At 36.9% G+C, this 26834-nt stretch overlaps 1 protein-coding gene across 1 annotated transcript in view; it reads left to right on the forward strand.

Moving 5' to 3' along the window:
• The window catches only part of pros1 (protein S), a 33024-nt gene that overhangs the window by 5242 nt on the left and 948 nt on the right, over positions 1-26834 (forward strand). The window contains exons 3-13 of the mRNA XM_007237406.4: positions 1338-1362; positions 3322-3414; positions 4787-4909; positions 5642-5767; positions 8816-8944; positions 9947-10187; positions 11754-11940; positions 12821-12985; positions 16150-16318; positions 23453-23589; positions 24804-25032. Of these exons, the coding sequence (XP_007237468.3) occupies positions 1338-1362; positions 3322-3414; positions 4787-4909; positions 5642-5767; positions 8816-8944; positions 9947-10187; positions 11754-11940; positions 12821-12985; positions 16150-16318; positions 23453-23589; positions 24804-25032 (1624 nt within the window). The remainder of the gene's footprint in view (positions 1-1337; positions 1363-3321; positions 3415-4786; positions 4910-5641; positions 5768-8815; positions 8945-9946; positions 10188-11753; positions 11941-12820; positions 12986-16149; positions 16319-23452; positions 23590-24803; positions 25033-26834) is intronic.

Genomic DNA, 26834 nt, shown 5'->3' on the forward strand with positions numbered 1-26834 from the left:
TACAGAAAGCAAGCATGTTATGTTTATGGCAACATAAAGTGAATGTCATGTCAGGAGGCCAAACAGTGAAATATAAGGTGAATACTCCAGTGCTACTCCCAGAAGTTCAGAAAGAGCATCAAAAATGAATTGCCAAAACCAATATACTTTTGGACATGACCAGAACATGTGGAGTAGATTTGCTGGATCTTGTTTGCATCTGTCACATGTAGGGTACACATTTGGTTTAATTCTAAACAATCTAACTTTACTTACTTTAGGTTACACCACAAAGTGTTATTGACAGATGGAAGACCTGTGCGCTCTCTGAATAGTTTTCTGCCATAGTTCTTCTGGAAATTAAATGCCTAGGTCCTCTTTCCGCCTAATTTTAAGATTGTCTAAATTAAACAGATTATATGTAGTGAGAAGTTAATATAGTCTATGGATATTTAGTTTAGAATTTGTCCCTATTTTGAGAATAGAATCTAACAATAACATAGAGGGACACAGATGATAACTAATCAATTGAATAAATTGTGAGGCTACGAAGCTTTGTGTGTATAAGTATCTAAAAAAATGTGATTTAGAGATATTAAACTTATTCATCAATTGGTAGAAGGATGCAAAGCTGTTGTCAAGATAGAGGTTATTTACTGCTAGAATTCTGTTATTGGACCAGACATTAAATCTCTCCAGACTTTTAGACTTTTTAGTTGGGTCCAAACAAAAATAGCAGGTGCTAAATGGTTCAAAATGAGTTGGGTCAATCTGTATAGAATGTTGCATCAATTTATTTGCATAAAGTTGCAAAAATCTCAAATTCACGTGTTGCATGTTGCCCCGTCGCTTACTGCTTGTCAGAAAATCATGGCTACAAATCGTGTACTTGCATAGGAAGTGAATGGTTTCCGGTTAGTGTGAACGCACTCTGTTGTTAGATCCCACTGTTTGCATGAAAAATTTATACTTTGTTTTAGTAAAATTATATAAATATGATTTATGATACATGATACTATGATACTATTATACAGTATATGATGGCATTGTTCCCAAAATTTGATTTAAAGAATCGCAATATATTGCTACAATATATATTGAATCATAACTGTATCACCAAGTTCTTACCAATACACAGCCCTAGTACATATTTGATTCTGAACATATTGTTACTGTTACTGTTTGTATCTCTATAATGGCAACTTGTAATCAATAACAATAACAATACTATTTGTCAAATTATGATTACATTTTGATACAGTGTACAACAAAAAAAAAAACTGCCTGATTTAAATAATGTTAAAAACAGCAAAAATGGAGATACATTTAATGTTTTTGTTTTGTTTTTTTAATTTTAGGAATACTTTTACCCGAAGTATGTAGGTAAGTAAGATGTTCTTCTAAGTTCCTAATTTTTTAAGTATTTTCTGAGTAACATTCTCTAATACTGAAGAGATATCTTAATGTTCTTTACCACTACTGTGTCAACGCTACAGTGCTCTCTAACATTTGATTAATTTTAAATAGGTTGCAAAGAAAAATGTTAATAAATAAATAAACACATTTCGCAGGCACATAAACAGTAAAGAAATGTATACACAGATTTCCTCTTGTGCATCTGATTTATGTAGCTGCTACTGTTCATATACTTTAATTTTGAATATTGTAAATAGTCATACCAAAACTTTTAGCCGCTGCTGGTGGCAGCATTGAACGATTCTTTTTAAGAAAAAGATAGCCTGAGACCTGGAATTCCACAAACAACTGAGAAATCTCATTGAAGGATCTAGTGTGAAATTAAGTTGGGTTTTTGTGAAACATGATAACGAGTACCAACTTACTCCGGATAGCCCATCTCCGTTCACCCCCAGCATTCTGAAGTGCACAAAATACTGGATCTCAGAAAGCTGTGGGAGAGCGGAGGTGGGCTATTTAACAAAGGTAAGTACTTTTTATCACGTTTTAATACACCCAAAGTCCATTTCACACAAGAGATTTTCTTTTAATATACATCAAGAATAGGATCCATTGTTTCGCCAGGCTCAAAATCATTGACAAAAGTGTGGGTCACTTGAAACAAAAGTAAGGAAAATCCTACAGAATCTATTGATCTATTTCAGAAACAAATTATGGTGGCCGATGCTGCAGAGTTTTCTGTATCCTTCCCTGCTCAGTACGTGTGATCTAACTCATCATAAAGAGGTTGAGTTGGAGCACTGTAAAGGGCAATGGCCCTGCAGGCCTGGAGCGAAGAACTCCTGATCCTTACCCTCGTTATGTTCAGCCTACTACTGGCAGTGCTGTTGCATCAGATGTTCTCTGGAAAGTCCTGTTTACATTTACTCTCATTTCACTCTCATACAGCTCTGCTGTGAGTGCAGCATTAGTCAGTACACTCTTCTACTGCAGCATGTCTTGGCGCATAGGCCATTTTTATAGATATGTCTCATTTAGTAATGTGTTTAATGTCCCAATCACGTTTTTTTCCCAGAGTCCAGAGTCATACAGAGTCTTAATCTGGAAAAAAAAGGCATCCAAGTTGTCCCTTAAGATTTTTTGAAATCATTTTTTTTATTATTGAAACAAACCTCGAAATCAATTTTTTTTTCATAAAATAAACAAGTACTAAATATCCGTATAAATGATTTCCATTTAAATAAATATCTTAAATAAATGAACTACAAAATGTCACACAACAACAAATCTGTGATTAAACATAATTAAGATCTTGGTTCATTTTTTAAGTGCTGTTAGCTCTGTTTTTTGGGAGGGAGACATTAATAATAGTGTTCAGAATACACCTTTTTTTACTATTATATAAGGGCAATTTTGATGCTTTTTAAATAGCATATAGCAATAAAGAAAAGCTAGGAAGGGATGGAGGGCATGGCAGAATTAATCCTTGACTAATCGACTAAACTACTCATTGAACAAATAATCGACAGATTAGTCAACTACAAAATATAATCATAATAATCATTATTCTTACATGTCATAATTTACTCTTTATTTACTCCACTATTACTTACTGACATATGTGTATCTAAATATTTCAAAGAGGAGGTAGCCTTATAGTGTAATGCTAAATCTCACCATATCTCCAGCCAAAGTTCTGTGTTGCACCACTTTCTAAAGTAATTGCAAGATTATTATTTATTTTAATTTGTCTGCAGACAGATCTACCCTCAGGTTATTGTCAGTATCCTGGGGTAACATGCTGTTGCAGGACTGAAGAGAAATATTAGCACAAGGGTTCCACTGATCAGGGCATTAACATCACCATGACTGACATGACTGGGTGCTTTTATTGAAACTTTAATAAATGTTTCTTTGTGTTCTTAGTGTGCCTGGGCTCCCATCGTGTGGGCATCACCAACCCAAATGCACATCCTTCAGATCCTGGAATTCCTCAGGACCTTCGCACCTGCGTACAAGGTTATGTAGATCCTGCATTTATACTTATATATAGCATCATACCAATACTGTCTCAGTATCAGTTCTGACTAGGGGTGGTGATATGGACTTGAAATAATATCTCAATATTTCAAGTTTTTTTTTTTTTGCAATATTTTGACAATAGTCTTTGCATTTTGGCAACTATAAAATATTCTATTAATTTGAAGAGCAAATAAAGGCATTTTTTAATTAAATTCTTAAAATGTAGTAGTTTATTTAGATACAAAAAAACGTAAATAAATTGTAATTAACTAAGATTCTAATTTAAACAATTATACAAAAAAATCTTGTAGGATATATATATATATACACTCTCAGTCAAAAGTTTTTTTAACCCCCCCCATTTAATCTCTTTATTCAAATTCCAGTGTACAAACATTTGCAAGTTGGCCAAGGCCTTATAGGAAAATACATTAACTAAAAACAGAAAAAAACTAATTTTAGTAGTGTACAAAAAAATAAACGTTACAAAAGAAAATTGTAAAAAACATTAAAAAAAAATCACATATTATAAAAAAGCAGGGGTAGTATTTACCAAACTATTTAATGCTTAACAGATTACAACTGAAAAAAGTAGCAATGGAAATAAACTGAGCTTTGCAAAAGGATTTTTTTAAATATTAATTTACAACTGGTGAAAACTGGTGCAGGAAGAGGTCTGGCTGAACCACATCTTTTGGCATGTCAGTATACAGTATATTTATAACCAGAAGTTAGGTTAAATAGGGTTAATATAAGTAATAATATAATACTCAACAATAACAATAACGTTTTAGTGGGAATGGGTTGGTATTAAAAAGCACAGTTTTAATACCACCAATTAATTAACAATATTGCGTTGTGCTGCTATCTGTTATCATCGTGGCTGAGACACACTGTTAGTATTGCAGCTGACCAGATATTCTAGGCTTCATAATGCAGGTTTAGAATAACCTACAGACATGATATACATATCACAGCAACCAAGACCCACTCCGTCTAACAGCCTGTTAGCATGTCTGTTAGCATAGTGGCTAAACTGCTCCAACACTACAGAGGTTGGTTGCTGTGTCTGTTGGCATCATGGCCGGCCAATATTTACCTGATACACATATCATAGCATACAGCAAGACGTACTCTATCTCAGTGTGTCCCCTTTGTCTGTCAACAACTATCAGCGTGTAGTCAAGCTCAGAAAAACAGCTGAAATGCTTGTGTACTAGTCTATATAGTGGTCTAATAGTTGTATTCTGTAGAACATTGAAAGAGCGTAGGCCTCATGCTGATGTGCAAGCTGAGATACTCTTAACTTTTCTTCTTGCAAAAAGGTGTGTGGTCTTCTGTTGGCCTGATGTTGGTGGTCTTTCTGCAGAGATCAGTAACCAGTGCCTGCCGCTGCCATGTCATAAGGAAGGGTATGAACGCTGCATTGACGGTCATGGCACTTACAAATGTGTGTGCAAACCTGGGTGGAGAGGACCTCGCTGTGAAGAAGGTGGGTACACACACTGTGGTTATCAGTTCAATTTCATTTTGGATTAATGGATTTGTCTAAAATGGATCGTAGCAAGGGTGAACTGAATGAAACATTTTGTTTGGTGCCTGAAGTGATAATCGCAATATCAATGTACCGCTTAATATATTGACTTGACATTAATCATTTTTTTCTGATCTCAGTATTTTTTATTATGGTTTAATTTTATTTATATTAATTTATAGGATATTTCTATTTGTGTACAATACATAGACAAAGCCTAATTATGCTTAAAAATCTAAAAATAATCTGTAAATCTGTAAAAATAGTCATTTTTTGGCATGGGCAATACCATAGAATACGCCTGTCACTAGCATTTTAAGCTGTTTTTCTGAACGCTGGGGGTGAATGGAGGTGGGCTATTCAACAAAAGTTTGCAATTATTACCATGTTTTACTACACCCCAAATCCATTTTACACTGGATATTGTTTTATAAATATATCAGTAGCAAAATGTCTCACAATGACAATAAAATAGTGCAGTATTACTGTGAATAAATTAGACTAGACATTATTCGGTATAAATCGTTTGGTATGTTCACTGCTTTGCCATTTTCAGACAAATAATTTTCGGTTGTCGAATATTCAGTGCATCCCTAAACATAGTCTTGGTTTGCTAGTCTCTACAGCTGTTGTATAGATTCAGTGATTATTTGCAGGTATAATTGGTTTTGTTTTGTCATTTTTTAACAGACATTAATGAATGTGAAGATCCAGACGTTCGTGCTGGTTGTAATCAGAAGTGCTATAACTTGCCTGGAAGTTTCCGCTGCATGTGTGAGGATGGATACTACTTGCATGACAACATCCACTGTACAGGTAAGGCATCTCAAACGTGCATCTCCACAGAGCTGAGAGCTCTGTTCACTTTACCTGAGGGCTGCTTACAAAATTCTGACCAGAGCGAAAATAAACAAGACATTATTCAAACCAATTAAATCCAACACATTTTATTCTAGTAATTTATTTACATCCTTGCTTATGTGGTTAATTTGATACAGATGTGATAAATGACATTGAAGTTTAAGTATAAATAAGTATGTTCTTGTGGCTAATTAGAAATCCTTATTTTGAGGCCTCCCAATGCATTGTTTGTGCTAAGACCTACCTGTTAATTGTAATCACCACATAATTTGTTCTTAGACCTCTTCCTTACTGTAATCGGTCCAGAGTACCACAAAATTTGTTCTGAGCCCTCCCCTTAGTGTGATTGGTCCTAATCATTGTACTATTGTTTGTTCTGAGACATCCCCTTTGTGTGATTTGTTCTAATCATTGTCTATTGTTTGGTCTGAGACCTCCTTTTAGAGTGATTGGTTCTAATCAATGTATTATTGTTTTTTTTTAGACCTCTGCTTAGTGTGATGGGTTTTAATTATAGTATTATTGTTTGTTTTGAAACATCCTCTTATTGTGATTGGTTCTAATTACAGTAGTATTTGTTCAGAGACCTTCCAATGACTATGAATTATGGCTTATCACCACATTATTAGTTGTAAAACACCCCCTGACTGTGATTGGTTCTGATCCCTGTATTGTTGTTTGTTTGAGACCTCCTTTTAGTGTGATTGGTTCTAATCAAATATTATTGTTTGTTTTGAGACCTCACCATAGTGTGTTTGGTTCTTATCACTGTTTTATTATTTGTTTTGAGACCTCTCCTTAGTGTGATTGGTTCTAATCACTGTATTATTAATTGTTTTGAGACCTCCCCTTTGTTTGCTTTGTACTAATCACTATATTCTTAATTGTTTTAAGACCTCCCCTTACTTTGATTGGTTCTAATCATTGTATTATTATATGTTTTAAAAACGTCTCCCTGTTTTGTTTGGTTCTAAACATCGAATTTTTTATTAATTTTGAGACCTCCCCTTAGTTTGATTAGAACCAATCACTGTATTATTAATTGTTTTGAGACCTCCGCTTATTGTGATTGGTTCTTATCACTGTATTACTATTTGTTCTGAGACCTCCCCTGACTGTGATTGGTCTCAATCTGTTCACTGATGAGATCAGATCAGATCCAAGGTAAAACTAGTGTTTCAGCAGCTTGCTTTCAGACTACACAAAGAAAATGTACTAAACTACTTTAAAAACAAATGAAAAACAAAAGTTTAAGTTTTATTTCTTTAACTAGAACTAGAACTGAAAATGTTGATTTCAGATGGGTTTTAATAAATCATCTGATAAGTACGATCTGTATTTTAGGACACGTTGTGAATAAAGTATCGTATTTGTCAGGGAATGAATGATTTGGGAAGGAAGTACTCGACCTTGCTCTGGTTCTGGGTCTGATCCAGATCCAGTTGACTTCTTCTTCCTCGCTGCATGCTGTCAGCCAGCTGGGTCTGAGTCCCTACAGCTGTTCCGGGAATGCTGAATTTCTGTTGTTTTTCTTTTTTTTTCCTTTAAGAACATAATATGACTCCAGCAAAGCTGTGCGGTTACACATGTCAGGAGGACCCACAGAGATCAAAACATTAATCACACAATCACTGACACATGGAAGTGCGAACCGACCAACGCTCCATAACACAGCCCCCACACCAACATATTATGAATGTTTTGTTCTCGCACACATTTCCTCTACGATTAGAGATTCAGTTTAGGAGTTGTTTTTTTCTGTATTGCATAAGAGTGTTTTTAAATTCTTTAAAAGTCCATGACCTCCATTTGGCTAGGCACCTCTTCTCTTTTACAATAAACAGACCATATTTCTCTGTCGCAGTAACGTAGTCTGTTTTCAGCTCTAGCATGAGACCACTGAGGGCACTAAAAATCCCACAGTGCCTCATGATTTATAGTAAATATTGCTGAATATTACATGAGCTAAATGTGTCGCAAAATGCATTGCGACTCCTGCTACTCTGCAACAGACAGCCGAACAAACAGAGCGGACGGCGAGCCATCAGGGTTGCCGTATTGTTACATTGGCGTCCAGTTAAAAACAAGTCACTGGTTAAAATCTGTTTCAAATCCACCAAAATGCCAAGAAATTGGCTAAATCAAAACAGACCACTTAAAAATGTATGAGATTTTTTTATTTTACCAAATTGAAAACCTCTGGAATATAATCAAGAGGACAAAGGATGATCACAAGCCATCAAACCAAACTGAACTGCTTGAATTTTTGCACCAGGATTGGCATAACCTTATCCAAAAGCAGTGTGTAAGACTGGTGGAGGAGAAAATGCCAGGATGCATGAAAACTGTGATTAAAAACCAGGGTTATTCCACCAAATATTGATTTCTGAACTCTTAAAACTTTATGAATATGAACTTGTTTTCTTTGTATTATTTGAGGTCTGAAAGCTCTGCATCTTTTTTATATTTAAGCCGTTTCTCATTTTCTGCAAATAAATGCTCTAAATGACAATATTTTTAAATATTTAAAAATATAAATATTTAAATATTGCCATATTGTTAAACATATTGCGAGATACTGCAAAGTGAAAAGAAGATGAGTTCAAAGTTTTAGGTCTTTTTGAGGTGCAGGAAAAGTGCAAGGTGCATGACCAATGCTTAGTGCAATCTGTTAAGCATGGTGAAGGCAGAGTGATGATCTAGGGATTCTTTTGAGATGGTAAAATAGGAGATTTATGTGTGTGGAAGGGACCACAAGATTTTGCAACACTTTGCCACACCCTGTGTGAAATCACTTCAGATGACCTCCAAAAATTGTCAGCTAGAATGCAGAGGGTCTGCTAGGCTGTAATTTCTGCAAAGGTGTTTTTTTTTAATAAAGGCAAAAGTACACAGTCATCATTTCCATTAAAATCAATATTTCTGCAGAGCCCATATGACTGAATGTATTAGAGATGAAAATGGTATAGATGTGTAATGTGTTTAATCTTGTCTTTTCTGCAGATATTAATGAATGTAGGCTTTACCCCAGTATCTGTGAGGAGCCGGCCAAATGTGTGAACACACAGGGCATGTTTGAGTGCCAGTGCCCCACTGGATACAAGTACAACTTTACCTCACGCGAGTGCCAGGGTAAGAGAACACACTTGTATGTGCTTCACTTCACGCGTTTCATTAATGACTAGAGGGTCTTGTATACTGATGTTAACTATGTAGCTAGTGGTGGAACAGAGCGAATACCTTGTATTGTACTAGAAAAACTTGTAGTTGAAGTTTCCTGAATGAAAACGAAAGAGAAAGTATCTAGTCTATGATCTAAAGCTCATGTAATCAAATCTGGACCTCTAAACTAAAGTAAACCATAGTAAACGGATTGATCAGAGAAGATCCATGAACAATATGAACTGATTAATAGTTTTTACCACTTCAAACGTGGCTCAGCATCCAATCAGATCTCTTATTTTAAACCCGAACAATACTAGTCATATGATAATATTACATTTGTTTATACTACATATTTGTTTATACTACATATATATTTGTTTATATGCCGCCCAACTGCGCTACACCGTGAGTTTTCCGGTAAATAGGGATGATATTGGCTAGTGATTTGTCTCACTTAGCTTGTTTTAACACGGTCAACACGCAAGCTACAGGCTGATAATATTCACCTCTGAACAGCGAAAGAGCTGGCGCTTATGCTGTAAAGCTGCTGCAGTAGTGCTGGCCAGGGTTAGCAACAGGCTACAAGCCAGAAATACTCAACTCTGAACGACGATAGAGCTAGCGCCTAGTGCGGTTAGCGGCTAATGCTAATACTGCTCCATCAGTGCTAGCTGGGGTTAGTAGCAGGCTACAGGCTGATAATACTCACCTATGAACAGCGAGAGTGCTAGCATTTAGCGCGGTTAGCGGTTACTGTGCTGGAGAACTAAAATTAAACTCCTGTATAAAGCTGTACTTTAGCATAGTGACTTTTCTGCTCTTTACAACCTGACTGGTAAAATTCACACATAATTATAAGACACACTGTAGATTTTGGGGAAAATTAAAGGTTTTTAGGTGCGCCTTATGCCCAATAAATGCTGTCAGCATAACTGAAAACACCCTGCCTGTGTACACTGTGTGTTCTAGATGTGGACGAATGTGAGCTGGACGTATGTGGCGATGAGTGTGTGAACACGGTGGGCGGTTACTCCTGTCACTGCAACGGACGCATGAAAGTGAAGCTGGCTGAAGACGGGCAGACCTGTGAGGAGATTCCTGAGTGTGTGCACCTGTATGACCACAAGCACGAGGAGATGCTTTACCTGGGAGAGCAGTTTGCAGGCCTGCCTGTGATCTACCTGCGCTTCCGCCTTCCTGAGAATACAAAGTGAGCGAGACTTTAGTGTTGGAAATTGTACTGAGTAGGGGTGTGCCATATCATATCGTACACAATAATATCGCCAACATTTTTGAATATCGTGAATGGTATTATACTCTGGAATATCATGCCATATCACCCACCCCTAATCATCACATCAGGGTACTACTTTTTTGCAGTTTTTTGCAAAAGAATAATTCGCACAGTTCTTGTTTTCTATTATAAGACAGATTATATCCCTCCTCTTCAGTATCATTCATTTTACTTTAGTCCTGGATATATGGAGATATATGGAGTGCCTTATTAATATCATGACATTGTGGATCGTTGACTTCTGTTACAAATCCGATAAAATCCTTGTGTTTTTTTAATATCTCAGTTTGCAGTTTGCCCATGGTTGCAGTAGTGTACTTTTGAAATATGTTTTTTTTTTTAATTCAGTAGTTTGTCATATGGCCAAGAATATCATTATCGCGATAATATCATGAAATATCGTGATATTATTTTAAGGCCATAAAATAATGAGATTGGAGATCCTTGTCTTACATTCCTGAAGAGGTGAGAGGTGTTCTGCACAGTTTGGTGATTTCCTTGCTCAAATTCACCTGGGTCTCCTAAAAGCATTTCAGCACAAAGATGTTTTATAAATAGTAGAGTGAGCTTTACACTGAGCACGCTCTGTACCATTTAAGATGATACTGACACTAAGAGTCTTTTGGGAAAGTAGGCCTGGGCTAGGAAGTGTGTTTATTTAGGACATTATAAATGTATGCTTGACAGTCTAGAACTAAAGAACCTTGCTCTTCTCTATCAGAAAACCAGGAAATGTCTTCTCTTTTTATGTATGTTGGGACAGTAAGAAGATAATAAATATTTTAGTATTTTAAAAGAAGAATAAGGAAGGAAAATTTGAATTAATTGCAGTTAATTAAGCAGATTGTGGGATTTATTAGTATAGATTCCCAAAAGTTGTGGGCCCTTTTTTATCAATCTACAGGCTATCATAACGGCGAGAAAAGTTTGCATCATGCGGCTTGAAACAAGCAAACTGTATGTACTAATTCTATTAATTAATCATGGCTGTGTTTTGGTTGTAACATAAAAAATAAACCAATCAGCGTTTCACTTGCCATTTCCTTTAAGAGCCATATGTGCTCTGACTTTGGCACATTGGTATTTTAATGGTGCAGCGTTTCTGCGCTTCTCAGCAGAGGAAACTAGCGTGTATGTTCACACTGTGAAAGTGTGCTAGCAGTTTTACATTACAGTTAGCATTTACAGGAACATCAATGTTATTTTATACTTTATTCTGTTCATTGTTTATGTGAAAGGCAGATTTGTGCTCTGCTGTGTGTTTTTGTGTGTTGTGTGTTGAGTGTGCATGTAGCTGAGATAAGAATTAACATCTGAATTTTGACTGTTGTCAGGGTTATCAGTCATTGTTTTCCACTGCCAAGGTAGCAATTCGCTAAAAATTTACCTGAACACACCTCACTGCCAGACCACACACATCAGCATAGATATATTATTACATGCTCATGTGCTTCTTACCTGCTCCTCTGTTTTTAAACCTAGGTTCGCTGCAGAATTCGACTTCCGCACATTCGATCCAGAGGGTGTAGTGTTATACGCTGAATCCTTTCCAGACTCCTGGTTGATGCTGGGTCTCAGAGATGGCCGCATTGAGGTCCAGTTTAAGAACCAGCACTCTGTTAAGGTCACTAGTGGAGGTAAAGCCATTAATGACGGCCAGTGGCATGTGGTGAGTAAATATCCTGTACTTGCTGTTTCTGTTTGTGGGTTGCTGGGAAATGAAAGTCCAAAAGTCTGTGTATCAGTTCTGTGGAACTTTTATAAACCTCTTAGATTCTCTTTAGATTCAGTAAAAACGAAAGTGAAAGTATCTTTGATAAGAAACTAAAACATATTGCAGTAGTTTCACAGAAAGGGATTATAGCTAGTTCTGGACTACTCAGCATTTTGAATGGAGATTTTCTGTCAAAAGGAAAATATATTGTATTATCTATCTAAAAAGTTCATCAGGATCAGGAGTTTCTTTGATTTAACCCAATTAAAAACCTTTGGAATACAATCAAGAGGAAGGTGGATCAAACCAAACAGAACTGCTTGAATTTCTTGCACCAGGATTGGCAAAGTTATCAAAAAGCAGTGTGTAAGACTGCTGGAGGAGAACATTGCCAGGATGCATGAAAACTGTTATATTTGTTATATTAATATTCCGCTATTAATATTTCTAAACTCTTAAAACTTTTTGACTAGCTTTGCATCATTTTTTCTTATTTCAGGCATTTCTCATTTTCTGCAAATAAATGCTCTAAATGACAGAATTTTATTTGGAATTTAGGAGAAATGTTGTCCGTAGTTTATAGAAACTTCATTCAGAAACTGAGGTCGTCTCTTTATTTTTGCGAGAGCTGTTTATATCTGAAAAATTATAACTTTTACGATCATTTTGGTAGAAAACACATTTTGCAGAACAAACAAGGAATGTTGAAAAAACAATTCAATGTCAGGTTTAATCATACATACATTAGGAATATATTGTATCATACATGTACACTAAGTTTGGTAGCAAGTTTGTTATTTTTATGAGTGCTGTTCCTTTAATCTTGTACCTGCAGATCTCTGTAGAGGAGCTGGAGAACAGTATCAGTGTGAAGATCAGTAAAGAGGCGGTGATGAGTATAAACAGTCCCGGGAGCCTTTTCACTGCTGTCAACGGCAAACTGGAGACCAAAGTTTACATCGCTGGTCTGCCCAACCGCACTGACAGTGTCATTAAAAAGGTATCCATCTGTTCAGCCAACACACATGCAAAACACTAAGTGCGTTTACATGCACTGCATAATCTGATTACTGCAGAACATCACAGTTTGTTAGCACTGTCAAAGTAAGTGTTTTTAATGGATGAAATCAACATTTTAAATAGGTGTATTCCACTACTTCCACTACTTGTTTTTGAATTTGTCATACTTACATTTTTCATAATCAAACTCACTTTAATATCAGGCAAATATAAGAAATAACTTTTAAATAATGATTTCCTTTATTAAGGGAAAAAAATATCCAAACCAGTCTAGCCCTTTATGAAAAATTGCTTGCCCCCCCCATAAATTAACTGTGATTAATCACATTTGTTGGAAAGCCAAATTCAATTTCACTACTAATCACAACTGGAACTGTAGAATCAAGAAATCACAACATAAGGCAGCTAAAAAAAAAGAAACACCTTATGTTGTGATCTAAAGAAATTCAAAAACAGATAAGAAAACAAAAGTCATTGATCATCTATCATTCTGGAAAAGGTTACAAAGTCATTTCTAAAGCTTTGGGACTCCAGCGAACCACAGTGAAAGCTATTATTCACAAATGGAGAAAACATGGAACACTGGTGAACCTTCCCAGGAGTGATCATCCTTCCAAAATTACTCCAAGAGGGCATGGACAACTCATCCAAGAGGTCAGAAAAGAACCCACTTTAAAGAACTGCAGGTCTCACTTGCCTCAGTTAAGGTCAGTTTTAATGATTCAATATTAAGAAAGAGACTGGGTGAAAACGGTATCCATGGTAGAGTTCCAAGGCACAAAACACTGCTGATCAAAAAGAACAAACCGCCCATATTGATGATCCCCAGATCTTTGGGCAAATATTCTTTGGACTGATGTGACTGAATTAAAACTATTCTGTAAAGAACAGTGCGCCAAAATTCCTCCACGGAGATATGAAAGAGTCATTGCCAGTTATTGATAAAGCTTGACTGCATTTGTTGCTCCTAAGTTATTAGGTTTAGTGGGCAAACACTTTTTTACACAGGGCTAGTTCTTCCTTTATTAATTAAAATGATCATTTAAAATGTGCATTTATGTGTATTCAGGTTATCTCTGTCTGATATTAAAGTTTCAGTATGACAAAAACAATAAGTGCTGATAGAGCTGTTTGCTGGAGAGAATCAGGACAGGACCATTTCTGAGTGTGAATGTTGAGTCCACAGAAACTCTGGCTGAATATGAGGTAAAAAAACTGAAAATGACTGACTTATTGGTGACATATTTTCTGCTGGAACACTCTGTCCAGCACATCGTGCAGAGTTAGATGCGAGTGCGAGTAAAAATGACACTATTTCCTATAAAATGAAAGCGCTTTCGGTTCCCCTTGTATACAAACAGAAGTTACTGGTGTCTACAGCAGCAAAACTCTAGTGTGTGTTTGTCTGTGTGTGTCCAAGAGCAGAAGAACAATTTCGAGGGCAGCAAGAGTTACCAGTGTTCATTTATTGTACGATAGGTCAATAACATATTTAGAGTAACAGGCCTTAAATAAAACCTATAAAATAAGATGTGATCTAAACATCATGTAAAACCCACATCATCACATGGTTACCTGCATTCACACTTGCAGACTGAGAGGTCTAAGAATATTGCACTTAATAGGATACTTGAGAAGTACCATTACTAAGAAAAAATCTGGAAGGCATTACCACCCACAGTGAATAGCACAGTGGATTGGTAATGGTCATGGTGTGTGAGAAACCCAAAAACACTTGTTTAAAATAAGGACATGGACAATCTCTGTCAGTAATCATATACTCATGTACAAATTACTTTGCTTAAGTAGATATGTTGGTTATCTATACTTTACTGGGGTAATTATTATTATCTTCAGATGACTTTTTACTTCTACAGTATATGCATGCTACATATGAAACTCTTCCTCAACCTCCATTGTCTGCAGTAGCTAGTAAAAGAAAATATTCCGAAAAACGAGTCGATCAGAAAAAGCATTGTGTCTACATCAACGCATGAATTAGTATTCACTGCCTCGCCCACCTTGGCTTGAGACCGTCCACAGACTGCCCTGAGCCCGGGCTGCAGCAGAGCCGACACTGTCGTGTCAGTTAAAGAGCTTACAGCTCTGTTTTACACCAGCTAGTTAAAGTTAGCATTGTTGTGTAAGTAACAGGTAGGTTAAAATGGGTTTAAAACATATCTCCAGGGAAGAGCCACGGCATTGATAACGTTTGAGCGACGCTGAGAGTCTAATGCTAAGTGAGAAGTTTAAAGGTTAACTTTACCTAGCACTCAGTGCTGTAATGTTATAACTAAGGCTGTATCTCTGAAAACATTTTGTACTTTGAGTTTTAGTGCTGTATAATTGACTGTGGGGGAAGGCGTTCTCTGCTGCAGTGCTGTTAGCCAATCAGAGGTGATATGTTTGCATGTTTGAATATTCATGATCCTGTCTTTTCTGTATAGAAACACAGGAGCACTTTTTTTCACAAAAACTGTTGAAAAAGCGATGAAATGAGACCTTTAACATCTTAATTTAACATTATAGCTTTTATTTTTATTTTGGGGAGATGGGGGGAGATGGTGGGGGGGGGTGCACTTTAGTTGTCTTTGTCGTGACCTAAGCTTTTGTCCTTAATGGCATTTTTTCCTTTTACATTACTTTACTTTTATTCTTTAAGTAGTTTTAAACAAGTACTTTTACATTTTTATTTTTATTTGAGTAAAAAGCTTGAGTTCATGCTTCAACTTCTACAGAAGTATTTTAAACCCTAGTATCTATATTTCTACCTGAGTAATGAATGTCAATATTTTTCACAACTTTAATTACTGAGCTAAAAATCACATTTTTAGATCTTACTCCCTTTTAAAGAAATCTGCGTATGGTGTTTAAATGACCACCTGAATAATCAGTTAACTGCAGTAATGTGTGTTTATGAACGTGCATGTATAAACTCATGCAGTGTCTACATGTTATCATACTTTGGCGTAGTATAAACTGCATCTGCTCACAAACGGCCTTCTTTAAATTAGTTTACATAAGGCTTGTAAACTCTGTTTAGAACACACACTCGCCACATAGTTCTTATGTTGAATTAACTCAAGCAAAGTATATACAATTTATGACTTTTTGCTGCATAACTCTGTGTTGTGAAACATTCAGATCAACCCCAGATTAGATGGCTGCATTCGTGGCTGGAACCTGATGAACCAGGGGGCCTCTGGGGTGAAGGAGGTCATTCAGGAGAAGGAGAGCAAGCACTGCTTTGTTTTTGTGGAGAGAGGATCCTACTTCACTGCTTCTGGGCTGGCCCTCTTCAACATTGACTACAGTGAGTCCCTAACAGTAAGCCCTGTATAAAGATGTTGATTTCTTGTATTCATTTCTTCTCTCCGTTTTAGTTTAGTCAGTGCTACTTCGCACCTACTTGCTGAGACTCCCTTTATTATACAGTGTCACAAATACTGGGAGGTTAAGGGCAAGTGTATGATTAAGAGCTTAGAAACATGAAACCAACCAGTCACATTCTTTTAATTTATTGACAGTTAACTGCTGATTTTGTTGCCTCAGCTAAGATACTCATGTCAGCTTGCATCGCACTGTGATGCAGAAAGAGAGCCACACCTAGGGAGCAATTCTAGTTATGCATTCTTGGGCTACCAAGAATTTTTGGCTAATCAAAAAAAAAAATCCAACCTGTGCCTTAATAGAATTCAAGATTCAAGATTTTTATTGTCACATCACAGAGTACAAGTGTACATGTGAGTGAAAGACTTGGGTGCAGATTCCCACCAATGTGCAGAGAACAATATTTACAAGAAGAATAATAAAATAAAATATAATATAAAATAAGATAATAAAATAACAGCAACAACGGGGCGCTGGTGAGCATCTCATGGAGTAAGTCGCACTTTAGTCAGCCTCTCCGCCTTTACTGAAATAAATACTGAAATTTTCACTTTTTTTGATACGAACGCAGTGGTGACAAGCTGCTGAAACATCAGGAATGAGTAAATCTAAGAAAAACATGAAAAAAGCGCAAACTCCATCGCCCAGCGACGAGGAAGACTCACTGGCGGACTCCAAGCTAACTAGCTTTAGCGACCATGCCACCGCCGCTAACCGAGTCCGTGTCCAGGGCGAATCAGTGGAGCCGCAGGGGGAAGGAGAAGATTTCTCTGCTAAAAACATTTTTTTGGCGATTAAAAAGCTGGACTCTTCTATGAACGCTCGGTTTAATGTGCTAGAGGCGTCGTTATCTGCAGTTCAGACAGCTCTGGAAACAAACTCATCCCGTCTGACAAGTTTGGAAGAGACCTGTTCCGGGCATGATACTCGCATCTCCCATCTCGAACAGCTCTGTGCCAACTTAACGGGCGAGAATAAGAATCTCAAATCAAAAATCACTGACCTGGAGGGAAGGTCGAGAAGGCAAAACATCAGAATTGTAGGTCTTCCAGAGAACGCCGAGAAGGGCAATCCAACGCGGTTCGTGTCCGAAACGCTACCTATGGTTCTTGGGCAGGTAAACTTCCCCCACGGGGTGAAAGTAGACAGGGCACACCGGATTGGAGCTCCATCGAATACGAAGCCACGTACGATGATCGCAAGGATACATCATGACTCAGTGAAAATGGAAATACTGCGCATATCGCGCACACAAAGCCCACTGACATTCAACGGAGTACGCGTCAGTATCTTCCCCGACATCCCTCAGGAAATAACGAGCCAGAGAAAACAGTTTGACGGTGTGAGGGAGAAGCTGAAGGCCAGAGGAATTAAGCACGGATTTCTATTTCCAGCGCGCCTCATCTTCACTCACGAAAAGACGACCAAGATATTTTCAACGGTTCGTGATGCTGAGGAATACGTCGACAATCTGGCACCTTGAACACTCACGTATACGGTACATCGTGGTAAGAGTGTCTTCACATTTGTCTTTGAACTTTGAGGAGTGCATGGGAAAACCACCGGACAGTTTATCTGAGCTGAACGATTGCTAAAATACACTAAATAATCACTGCCTCTGGAACCTGATTTAAAGTAAGATCACTGTGTTTCACGTTTTTCTGCTTTATAAGTGAAGTATTAATGTTTATCTGAAAGGCGAGAGAGGAGCTGAGGAAGCTTCAAGTTTTTCTGTTTATGCTGGACAGCAGTCTCTCAGCTGTTATGGGTCGTTGTAGTGCTCGTTCTATGTTTGAATTGGGCATACTGGATAGGGATGTAGGGTTGTTTCTTTTTTTTGTTGTTTTTTTTTTTTTTTTTTTTTTTGCAGCCGCTACTTATTACAAATATAACAACTTACTTGCTTAGTTTATAATGGTGAGCCCTAACTCACACTTAAAAATAGTGACTTGGAATGTTCGTGGGTTAAATAGTGTTCTTAAAAGATCTAAAGTTTTTTCCCATTTAAACTCATTACACGCGGATATAATGTTTCTACAGGAAACTCATATAAAACATTCTGATGCTCACAAACTGAGGTGTAAATGGATCGGTCAAATGTATCATTCGACTTTTTTGACAAAAGCTCGGGGTGTGTCCATATTAATACGAAAAAATATACCCTTTGAACATCTCCTCACTAAAAAGGACCCTAACGGTAGATATTTAATTGTTACTGGCACTATTTTATCTCGGCATGTTACTTTTTTGAATTTATATGCTCCAAATTTTGATGACCCCAGTTTTTTTCGGTCAGTCTTCAAATTGATACCTGATATGGCTACAACACATTTAGTCATAGGAGGAGATTTTAATTGTGTTCTTGATCCCTTTATGGACAAACAATCTCCTCCCGCTGGTAGCCCCTCTAATTCAACCACTGTTCTAAATAAGCTTATTCAGTCGTTGAACATAGTTGACATCTGGAGACTTCAAAATCCCACGGGCAAAGATTTCTCATTCTTTTCTAATGTCCATAAGACACATTCCAGAATTGATTACTTTTTAATTGACTCTAAGTTAGCAACTTTAGCCTCTTCCTCTGACTATCATAGTATACTGATATCCGACCATTGCCCAGTTAGTGTATCTATTGACTTTGGGGTTGAAAAAGCTAAATATTCTTGGCGTTTTAATCCTAATTTACTTCACGAAAAGGGTTTTCAGGAATATTGTTCTGCGCGTATTGTGGAATATCTTGACTTCAATGACACAGGGGAAACATCTGATTCAACATTATGGGAGGCTTTTAAGGCAGTTATGAGAGGTCACATTCTATCTTATGAAGCCGAATTGAAAAAACAGAAACGCAAGAGACTATCAGAGATAGAGTTGCAGTTCTCTACTCTTGAGCAGGAATTTCGAAAATCAGCATCCCAATCCACTCTGGCCAGTATAATGAAACTGAAATACGAATATAATAACATATTATCAAGCCAGATAAAAACTCTGTTACTGAAGGTGAAACAGAAGCACTTTGAACTAGGAAATAAACCAAGCTGTCTCTTATCGTACCAGCTTAGAGGCCTACAAAAAAGCAGAGCAATTTTAAAAATTAAAAACCGTTCAGGATACTTGACCACTAAACTTTCAGAGATCAATAAATGCTTCAAGGAATATTATCAAGAGCTGTATACCTCTAAGAGCACTACAGATACTTCAGTGATTACAAATTTCCTTAAATCTCTTAATTTACCAAAACTAGACACTGTGGCCAGGGAAAAATTAAATGCAGAGATAACATTAAATGAGGTGTCTACAGCTATTAATGTTTCTTTAAATGGCAAAGCACCCGGGCCAGATGGCTTTAGCACTGAGTTTTACAAAGCCTTCTGTAAGCAGATAAGTCCACTCTTACTGAGAATGTTTCAGGACTCCATTAAAAATAATAAATTACCGGAGACGCTTTACTTGGCAAATATATCTTTATTTCTTAAAAAGGATAAAGAGGAGGTGGATCCATCATCGTATAGACCTATCTCCCTTCTTGGGAGTGATCTAAAAGTATTCACCAAGATTCTGGCTGGTAGACTTAATGAATGCATTTCTTCTATTATACATCAGGATCAGACTGGCTTTATAAGCGGAAGATTTTCCTTTTTTAATGTACGTCGACTCCTGAATATTGTATATAAAAAACATGAAAAACATGATAGAGTAGCGATTCTAGCTTTAGATGCAAACAAGGCATTTGATCAAGTCGAATGGAAATATATTCTAGCTGTCATAGAAGAATTTGGTCTGGGTCAAACCTTCACCTCATGGGTTGAAATGTTGTACCTCTGCCCTAAGGCCTCTATACTTACTAATAATGATAGTTCTCCCTCTTTTTCTCTTTTTCGAGGCACACGTCAGGGCTGCCCATTGAGTCCATTACTTTTTGCTCTTGCAATGGAACCTTTAGCATTGGCCATTAAAAGCCACCCACTCATAACTCCTGTGCGCCTTGGTGGGATAGAACATCAGATTTCTCTGTACGCAGATGATGTCCTTCTCTATCTTTGTGATCCAGAACAGTCCATACCGCCTTTGCTTAAACTTATAAAAGATTTTGGTCATCTGTCTGGATACACAGTGAATTGGGCAAAAAGTCAATATATGCCATTATATGACAGTGCCAATTTAAATTTTCTGAATGTGCTACCTTTTAAAGTTACAGATAAAATAAAGTACCTTGGTATCACAGTACCAAGAGACTTTAAAATGATTTATGATTTAAATTACAAGATAATATTTGACAATCTTAAAAGTAACACTGAGACTTGGAGAGTACTCCCACTCTCCTTGATGGGTAGGATTAATGCAATCAAAATGGTAATTCTTCCAAGATTTTTGTATTTATTTCAAAATTTACCAATTTTTTTACCAAAATCCTTTTTTAAAAATCTGGACTCTATGATTATGCCTTTTATTTGGGGATACAAAGTTCATCGTATATCCAAAAAACATCTTTGCAAACCCAGAGACATAGGGGGACTAGCCTTACCTTGTTTTCAATATTATTACTGGGCAGCGAATGCAAGGGTGCTAACTTATTGGACTAATGCTTACCCGGATGAGAGTCATGTTTGCACCCCAGCGTGGTTAGTCATAGAGCAGAATATTACAGCTGCTTCTCTTCCATCTTTATTGTTTGCAGGTAGAAAACCTTTTGGTCCTATTATGAAAGAGAATCCTATAGTAGGAAATTCATTAAAAATTTGGTACCAAATTAAAAAAGCACTTGCTCTCCCTGAAACCTGTATTATGGCCCCTATTGCTTATAATCATGCTTTCCTCCCATCACTAACAGATAAAGTCTTTCAAACGTGGAAAGCAAGAGGGATTATTAACTTAGAAAAACTATATGTTGACGGTATTTTTGCCTCATTCTCTCAACTAAAATTGAAGTTTGATCTGCCCGCATCTCATTTTTTCCGATATTTACAACTACGTAGTTATGTCAAGGCCAATATTGAGTGTTTTGAAAAATATAGCCATCAGAATATTTTTTATTCACTCTTGACAATAGATCCAGACAGCAGGGGGCTGGTTTCAAGGTTTGTTGACCACTTTCAAAAAATGGGCATTCCATCCACCCAAAGCTTAAAAGAGCAGTGGGAAGAAGAGTTGGGAATGGAAATATTAGATGACTTTTGGGCAAAATCATTACAAAGTATTCAGTCATGTTCTATAAACACAAGTTATCAGTTAATTCAGTACAAAGTACTGCATAGATTACATTATTCCCAAACAAAACTACATTCTATCTATGCAGATGTGTCTCCTTTATGTGCTAAATGCAAGAGTCAAAATGGCACCTTAGCCCATCTGTTTTGGTCATGTCCTAATTTACAGAATTTTTGGTTACAAGTGTTTTATTGCTATGCCACAGCATATAAAATTTCCCTTTCCCCAGATCCTCTAGTTGCTATTCTTGGCTGGTCATCAGCTATAGAACAACATGATGATTATTGTACAATACAAGCAATCCAACATGGCATGGTTATAGCCAAGAAGACAATTTTACTGGTCTGGAATAAAGAAACTGCACCCAAATACGAGACGTGGCTTTCTGAACTACTTAGTACACTGCATATGGAGAAGATAAGATATGAACGTGAGGGGAAGTTTGCTAAATTCGGGAAGATTTGGAACCCCCTTCTTACATATATAGATGACCAACTAGACCAAACTAGCAATGCCTAAAGGGAAAACGCATAAGAAGTGTGCTGCCTTTTTTTTTTTTTTTTTTTTTTTTGTGATGGGGTCTGTAGGGAGGGGGGTGTGGGTGGTTGAGTGGGTGGGAAGATAAGTGGGTGGGAGAGTAGATGGGAAGATGGTTGTTTGTAAAAGTTCTAATATGTATGCAAAGCTGTAAAATTTAAATAAAATATTAAAAAAAAAAAAATAACAGCAACAACTAGATATTTCCGGTCACTTTTTTTTTTTTTGCCTCATTTAGTTTTGAGTATCTGCCGATACCGAGTCCTGATCCAATACTTTGGCAATAAAATAAAAAAGGAAAGAACACATCTAGTTGTCCCTTAAGAGTTTTTTTATTATTGAATTATTAAGAGTTACAATTTTCCAACAAATATTAAATAGCCATATAATTGATTTCCATTTAAATATGCATCTTTTCTTAAATAAACTAAAACTAACTCAAAATTTCACCCAACAACCTTTCTGTGACTAATCATAATTAAGATCATGATTGTGCTTTAGGCCTGGCAGTTTTTCTATGTTATAATGTCTCTATAAAGGGTTGTTTTGATGCTTTTTAAACTAGAATATTGTAATGTACTGAGTTTAACTGAGCTCCAATGGAAAAAGTAAATGCTAGTGTAGCTTCACATATTGCCTTTTTTTGAATATTTCAACTTGGAAAGAGAAAACGCTGTTTGTGTGTGAGAGAGAGAAAGAGAGAGAGAGAGAGTAAGAGAACGCAAGCGAGTAGGAGAGAGAAAGAGCGGTTAAGCAGCTTTAGCACAGTGACTGTGTAGATTTTTTGAAGGAAAATGAAGTGTGGTTGGAAGTAGCAGACGTTTCTATAGGTAGCTCGCTGCATTAGCTTCTGTGCTAATCGGCTATAAATCACTGTTAATGAACAGTGCAACAGTGTGAGTGGACACAAACACGCTCTTAATTCACAACATGAAGGACTTGTCCCTGAGAGTGTGAACGCAGCATGGGCATTTTCAGTCTATAGTGAACTTGTAGAGTAACAATGTAATGTTTAATTTTTGATAAATCAGTGATCTGGATATTTTTCACCTGATTCCGAAACCTTTAAAAAATACATCATCGCCCCCAATTTCAGATCACTTGATGGGATCGAGGACATCCCTATTAGATATAATTATTTGAATAATATGTTACTATATGTTAATTGCATGATTTTATATAATATAATGACATAATGAAGTAAATATTTTAGAGTAAATAACAGATGTACCATAATGCTGCTGATTATTTGTAAGTTACATGGAGTCTCACTGTGTAATCATGTTTTGTGTTGCTTTGTTTTTTTTTTTAGGCTCAAATGGTCAGTGGAGGGTAGACGTGGTGATGAGCATTCGTCCATCCAGTAGCACGGGTGTCCTCTTTGCCCTTGTTAGCAACAAAACAGTCCCACTGTCTGTTTCTGTGCTAACTCAGGGACCAACCGATGCAGTAAGAATCTCACCGTCTTACTCATATTACTGTGCTGCCTTAACTTTCATAAAGTTAGCATAACTAATTGTTTGATTGGTTCAGTTACAAGTGTGTTTGATTTAAATGAACAAGGTGTGCTAAATGACAGTACTTTATTTTTTGCACTATAAGGCACATCTAAAATCCTTTAATTTTCCGCGCTTTATAATGCACGTTATAATCCAGTGCGCCTTATGTATGAATTCTTCCAGTCAAGATGTAAGGAGCAGTAAAGCCACTCTGCTGAAGTACAGCGTTATACAAGAGTTTCAGTTTAGTTCTCCAGCATTGAGGCTGAGGCAGTATTAGCATTAGCCACTAACCGTGCCAAGCAGTAGCTCTTTTGCTGTTCAGAATTATTGTCTGCATTAGCCGCTAATCAGTAGTTCTTTTGCTGTTTCGGAGGTTAGTATATCGAACTGTAGCCTGCTGCTATCCCCGGCTAGCACTTCTGGAGCAGCATTAGCATTCGCCTCTAGCTGCACTCTTTCGCAGTTCAGAGGTGGGTATATCGAACTGTACTCCGTGTGTTTACCATGTTAAACAAGCTATGTGGGACAAACCGCTAGCTGATATTGCCCTGGCTTAACAGTAGAAATATGGAAAACTAAGCTTACTGTAAATAAACGGAAGCACTTTACTAACCCAAATAAACAGTTTTTAGTAGAGAAATTGGTGTAGATTAACATGAAGCAATTGTTTGAAAATGTTTTTGTTTTATGTTAGTTTTGTTTACTTTGCTTAGCTTAGCTTTTCTTTAACTTAGTTACCCAGTCTTACTATGGTTTGTGATTAATTACCTCATTAAGATTAGCTCACATTAGCTAAAGCGCAAAGTGATTACCTGTTTAGGAGAAAATTAGCTCAGCTAACTATTTTAACTATTACAGTTTTTGTTAGAAAATATAATATATATATATATATATTGGTCCTTTAACATATTATTAGCTGACCTACAAAATGATAACCCTGAGTTGTTAAAACTTGCTCAGGACAAATTATACATGTGCACCCTCAGCTGCTGCAGTTGCTGCCTCATTTAAATGTACCTTTTTGTAAACAATTACTTGTTTAACAAAGAACACTGACACTCTAAATACAGAATAATGTCTGTTCCCACAAAAAACTTCCACTTAATTGTCAGGTCTCATACTCATAATATACACTTATTAATGTTCACCTCCTTGTCACAGGACCTGCAGGTATTTTTGGATGGAGTTCCAGTTGCGACGCTCCAGTCGGTGATGCTGTGTTATCCGGAGCACATGGTGGTGGAGATGCATGCGTCTGCAGACGGCCTGCAGCTCAAAGCTAACTCCTCCACTGTTACCTACACTGACAGTGAAGCTCTGACACAGGCCTTGGCCAAGCTGAATGGCACCATGCAGCAACCAGTCGACACCTACATTGGGGGACTGCCAGGTACTTCTGTCTTTATTCTTCTCAGTCCCAGTGAGTTAGAGACCCACTGCAGTTGGCAGATTGCCTATATCAGGAACTTTATTGTGTAAGCTGGATTTCTGTTGACAGCTGCATCCAGGATGGACAGTGGTAATGAGTCTTGTATATCTTTTTTGGAAGATCTGTTATCAGCAGCAAGTCCACAACCCAGGGTCTGTCAAAGAATAGGTTTGTGTCAGTACACTTCTGTGATGCAGCATGAATATCTTAAGCCATCATATGCTGCCTTCTTTTCAAGGACCGTTCATGCATTTTTCAACAAGACAGCAGAAAAACACATGCTGCACACATAACAAAGGCATAGCTGTGGAAGAAAGGGGTACTAGTTGGACTACTACTGGACTGGCCTACCTGCAGACCTGGCCTGTTCTTAGTAGAGTATTATTGGTGTCCCCTGGGCCAGAATGTCTTTTAAGGGTTGGGCAAAAGAATGAAAAATTTGCGAAGTAGAAAACAACTTTTTTTGCAATGAGTTGCAAAACTCAAATGAAATTTTGATAGACAATTTTAAATCCACAGATTTGGGTTGGAATATTTGTCTAATTCTACATAGTTTAATATTATAATGTACTATTTTCTGACCTCCTTTGTAAACTATTAATGTAGATAATTGTGTGATTTATTAAAAGCATTTCATTGTTCCGTTTTTCTGTTCTAATGTAGACTCACTATATAAATCAGTATCAGTCTGTTTGTGTGATTGTGATATATTTTGAGGATTTTCTTAAAGCTTCTCAAACATTAGTAATGAAGCTTAATAGATAAGTAATTCCCTCTGGAAGCCACTACTGCTCTTAGCTCTACTTAACACTGTATAATTCGACAAGCTGCTTGAAAGGAACTGCTGCCTTAAGATTTCCAGGCATCAGCATTATTGCTGGCTGCAGACATGTCCTTTTAAAGAGCAGCCACCCAAGTCTTTCTCTAGATCTCTATAAGATAAATCATATTAAATATATAGATTTCCATCTAACAATAATAGGTGTTCACTTCAGGAAATCTTGCAGTGGAAAGATGTACAAATATATAGTGATGAAAAAGTATTTTTGAATTTCTGTTTGTTCCCAAATGACCTTTTAGTGTAATAATATCTGGATATCAGGGTTCACTGAACATTTGCTGCCAAAAATATGTTTGGCAGATTAGGTAAAAAGTAGTTTTAAGCAGCAACAACAGGTTTTACTCACATACAGTATTTTTTTACACTGTAAGGCGTACTTAAAATGCTTTAATTTTCCCCCAAAAAAACATCAATGTTTCTTATAATCCAGTGTGTCTTATGTATGAATTCTACCAGTCAGGTTGTAAGAAGCAGTAAAGCCACTTCACGGAAGTACAGCGTTATACAGGAGTTTCAGTTTAGTTCTCCAGCACCGGGGCTGGAGTAGCATTAGCATTAGCTGCTAACTGCTATTTCCCTGTTCAGAGGGGAATGTTGTCAGCATGTAGCCTGCTGTTAACCCTGGCTAGCACTGCTGGAGCAGTTAGCCACTAATGCTAATGCTCCAGCCTAGTGCTGGAGAAATTCTGAAACTTAAGCTTACAGTAAATAAACGAAAGCTTTACTTTACTCACCCAAATAAACAGTTATCAGGAGAGAAATCTGTGTAGATTAACATCCAGCACTCTTTTTTCTTTAAAAGCAAAGTCATTTTTATTACAGTTTTCTTTACTATTTTTAGCTTACTTAGTTAGCTACCCCAAATTGTTTTTGAGATCAGTGAATCTATTAATCACATATTCACTATTATACAAATTGACTG

The sequence above is a fragment of the Astyanax mexicanus genome, chromosome 21 (assembly GCF_023375975.1).
Source record: "Astyanax mexicanus isolate ESR-SI-001 chromosome 21, AstMex3_surface, whole genome shotgun sequence".
In the NCBI taxonomy this organism is placed as follows: domain Eukaryota; kingdom Metazoa; phylum Chordata; class Actinopteri; order Characiformes; family Acestrorhamphidae; genus Astyanax; species Astyanax mexicanus.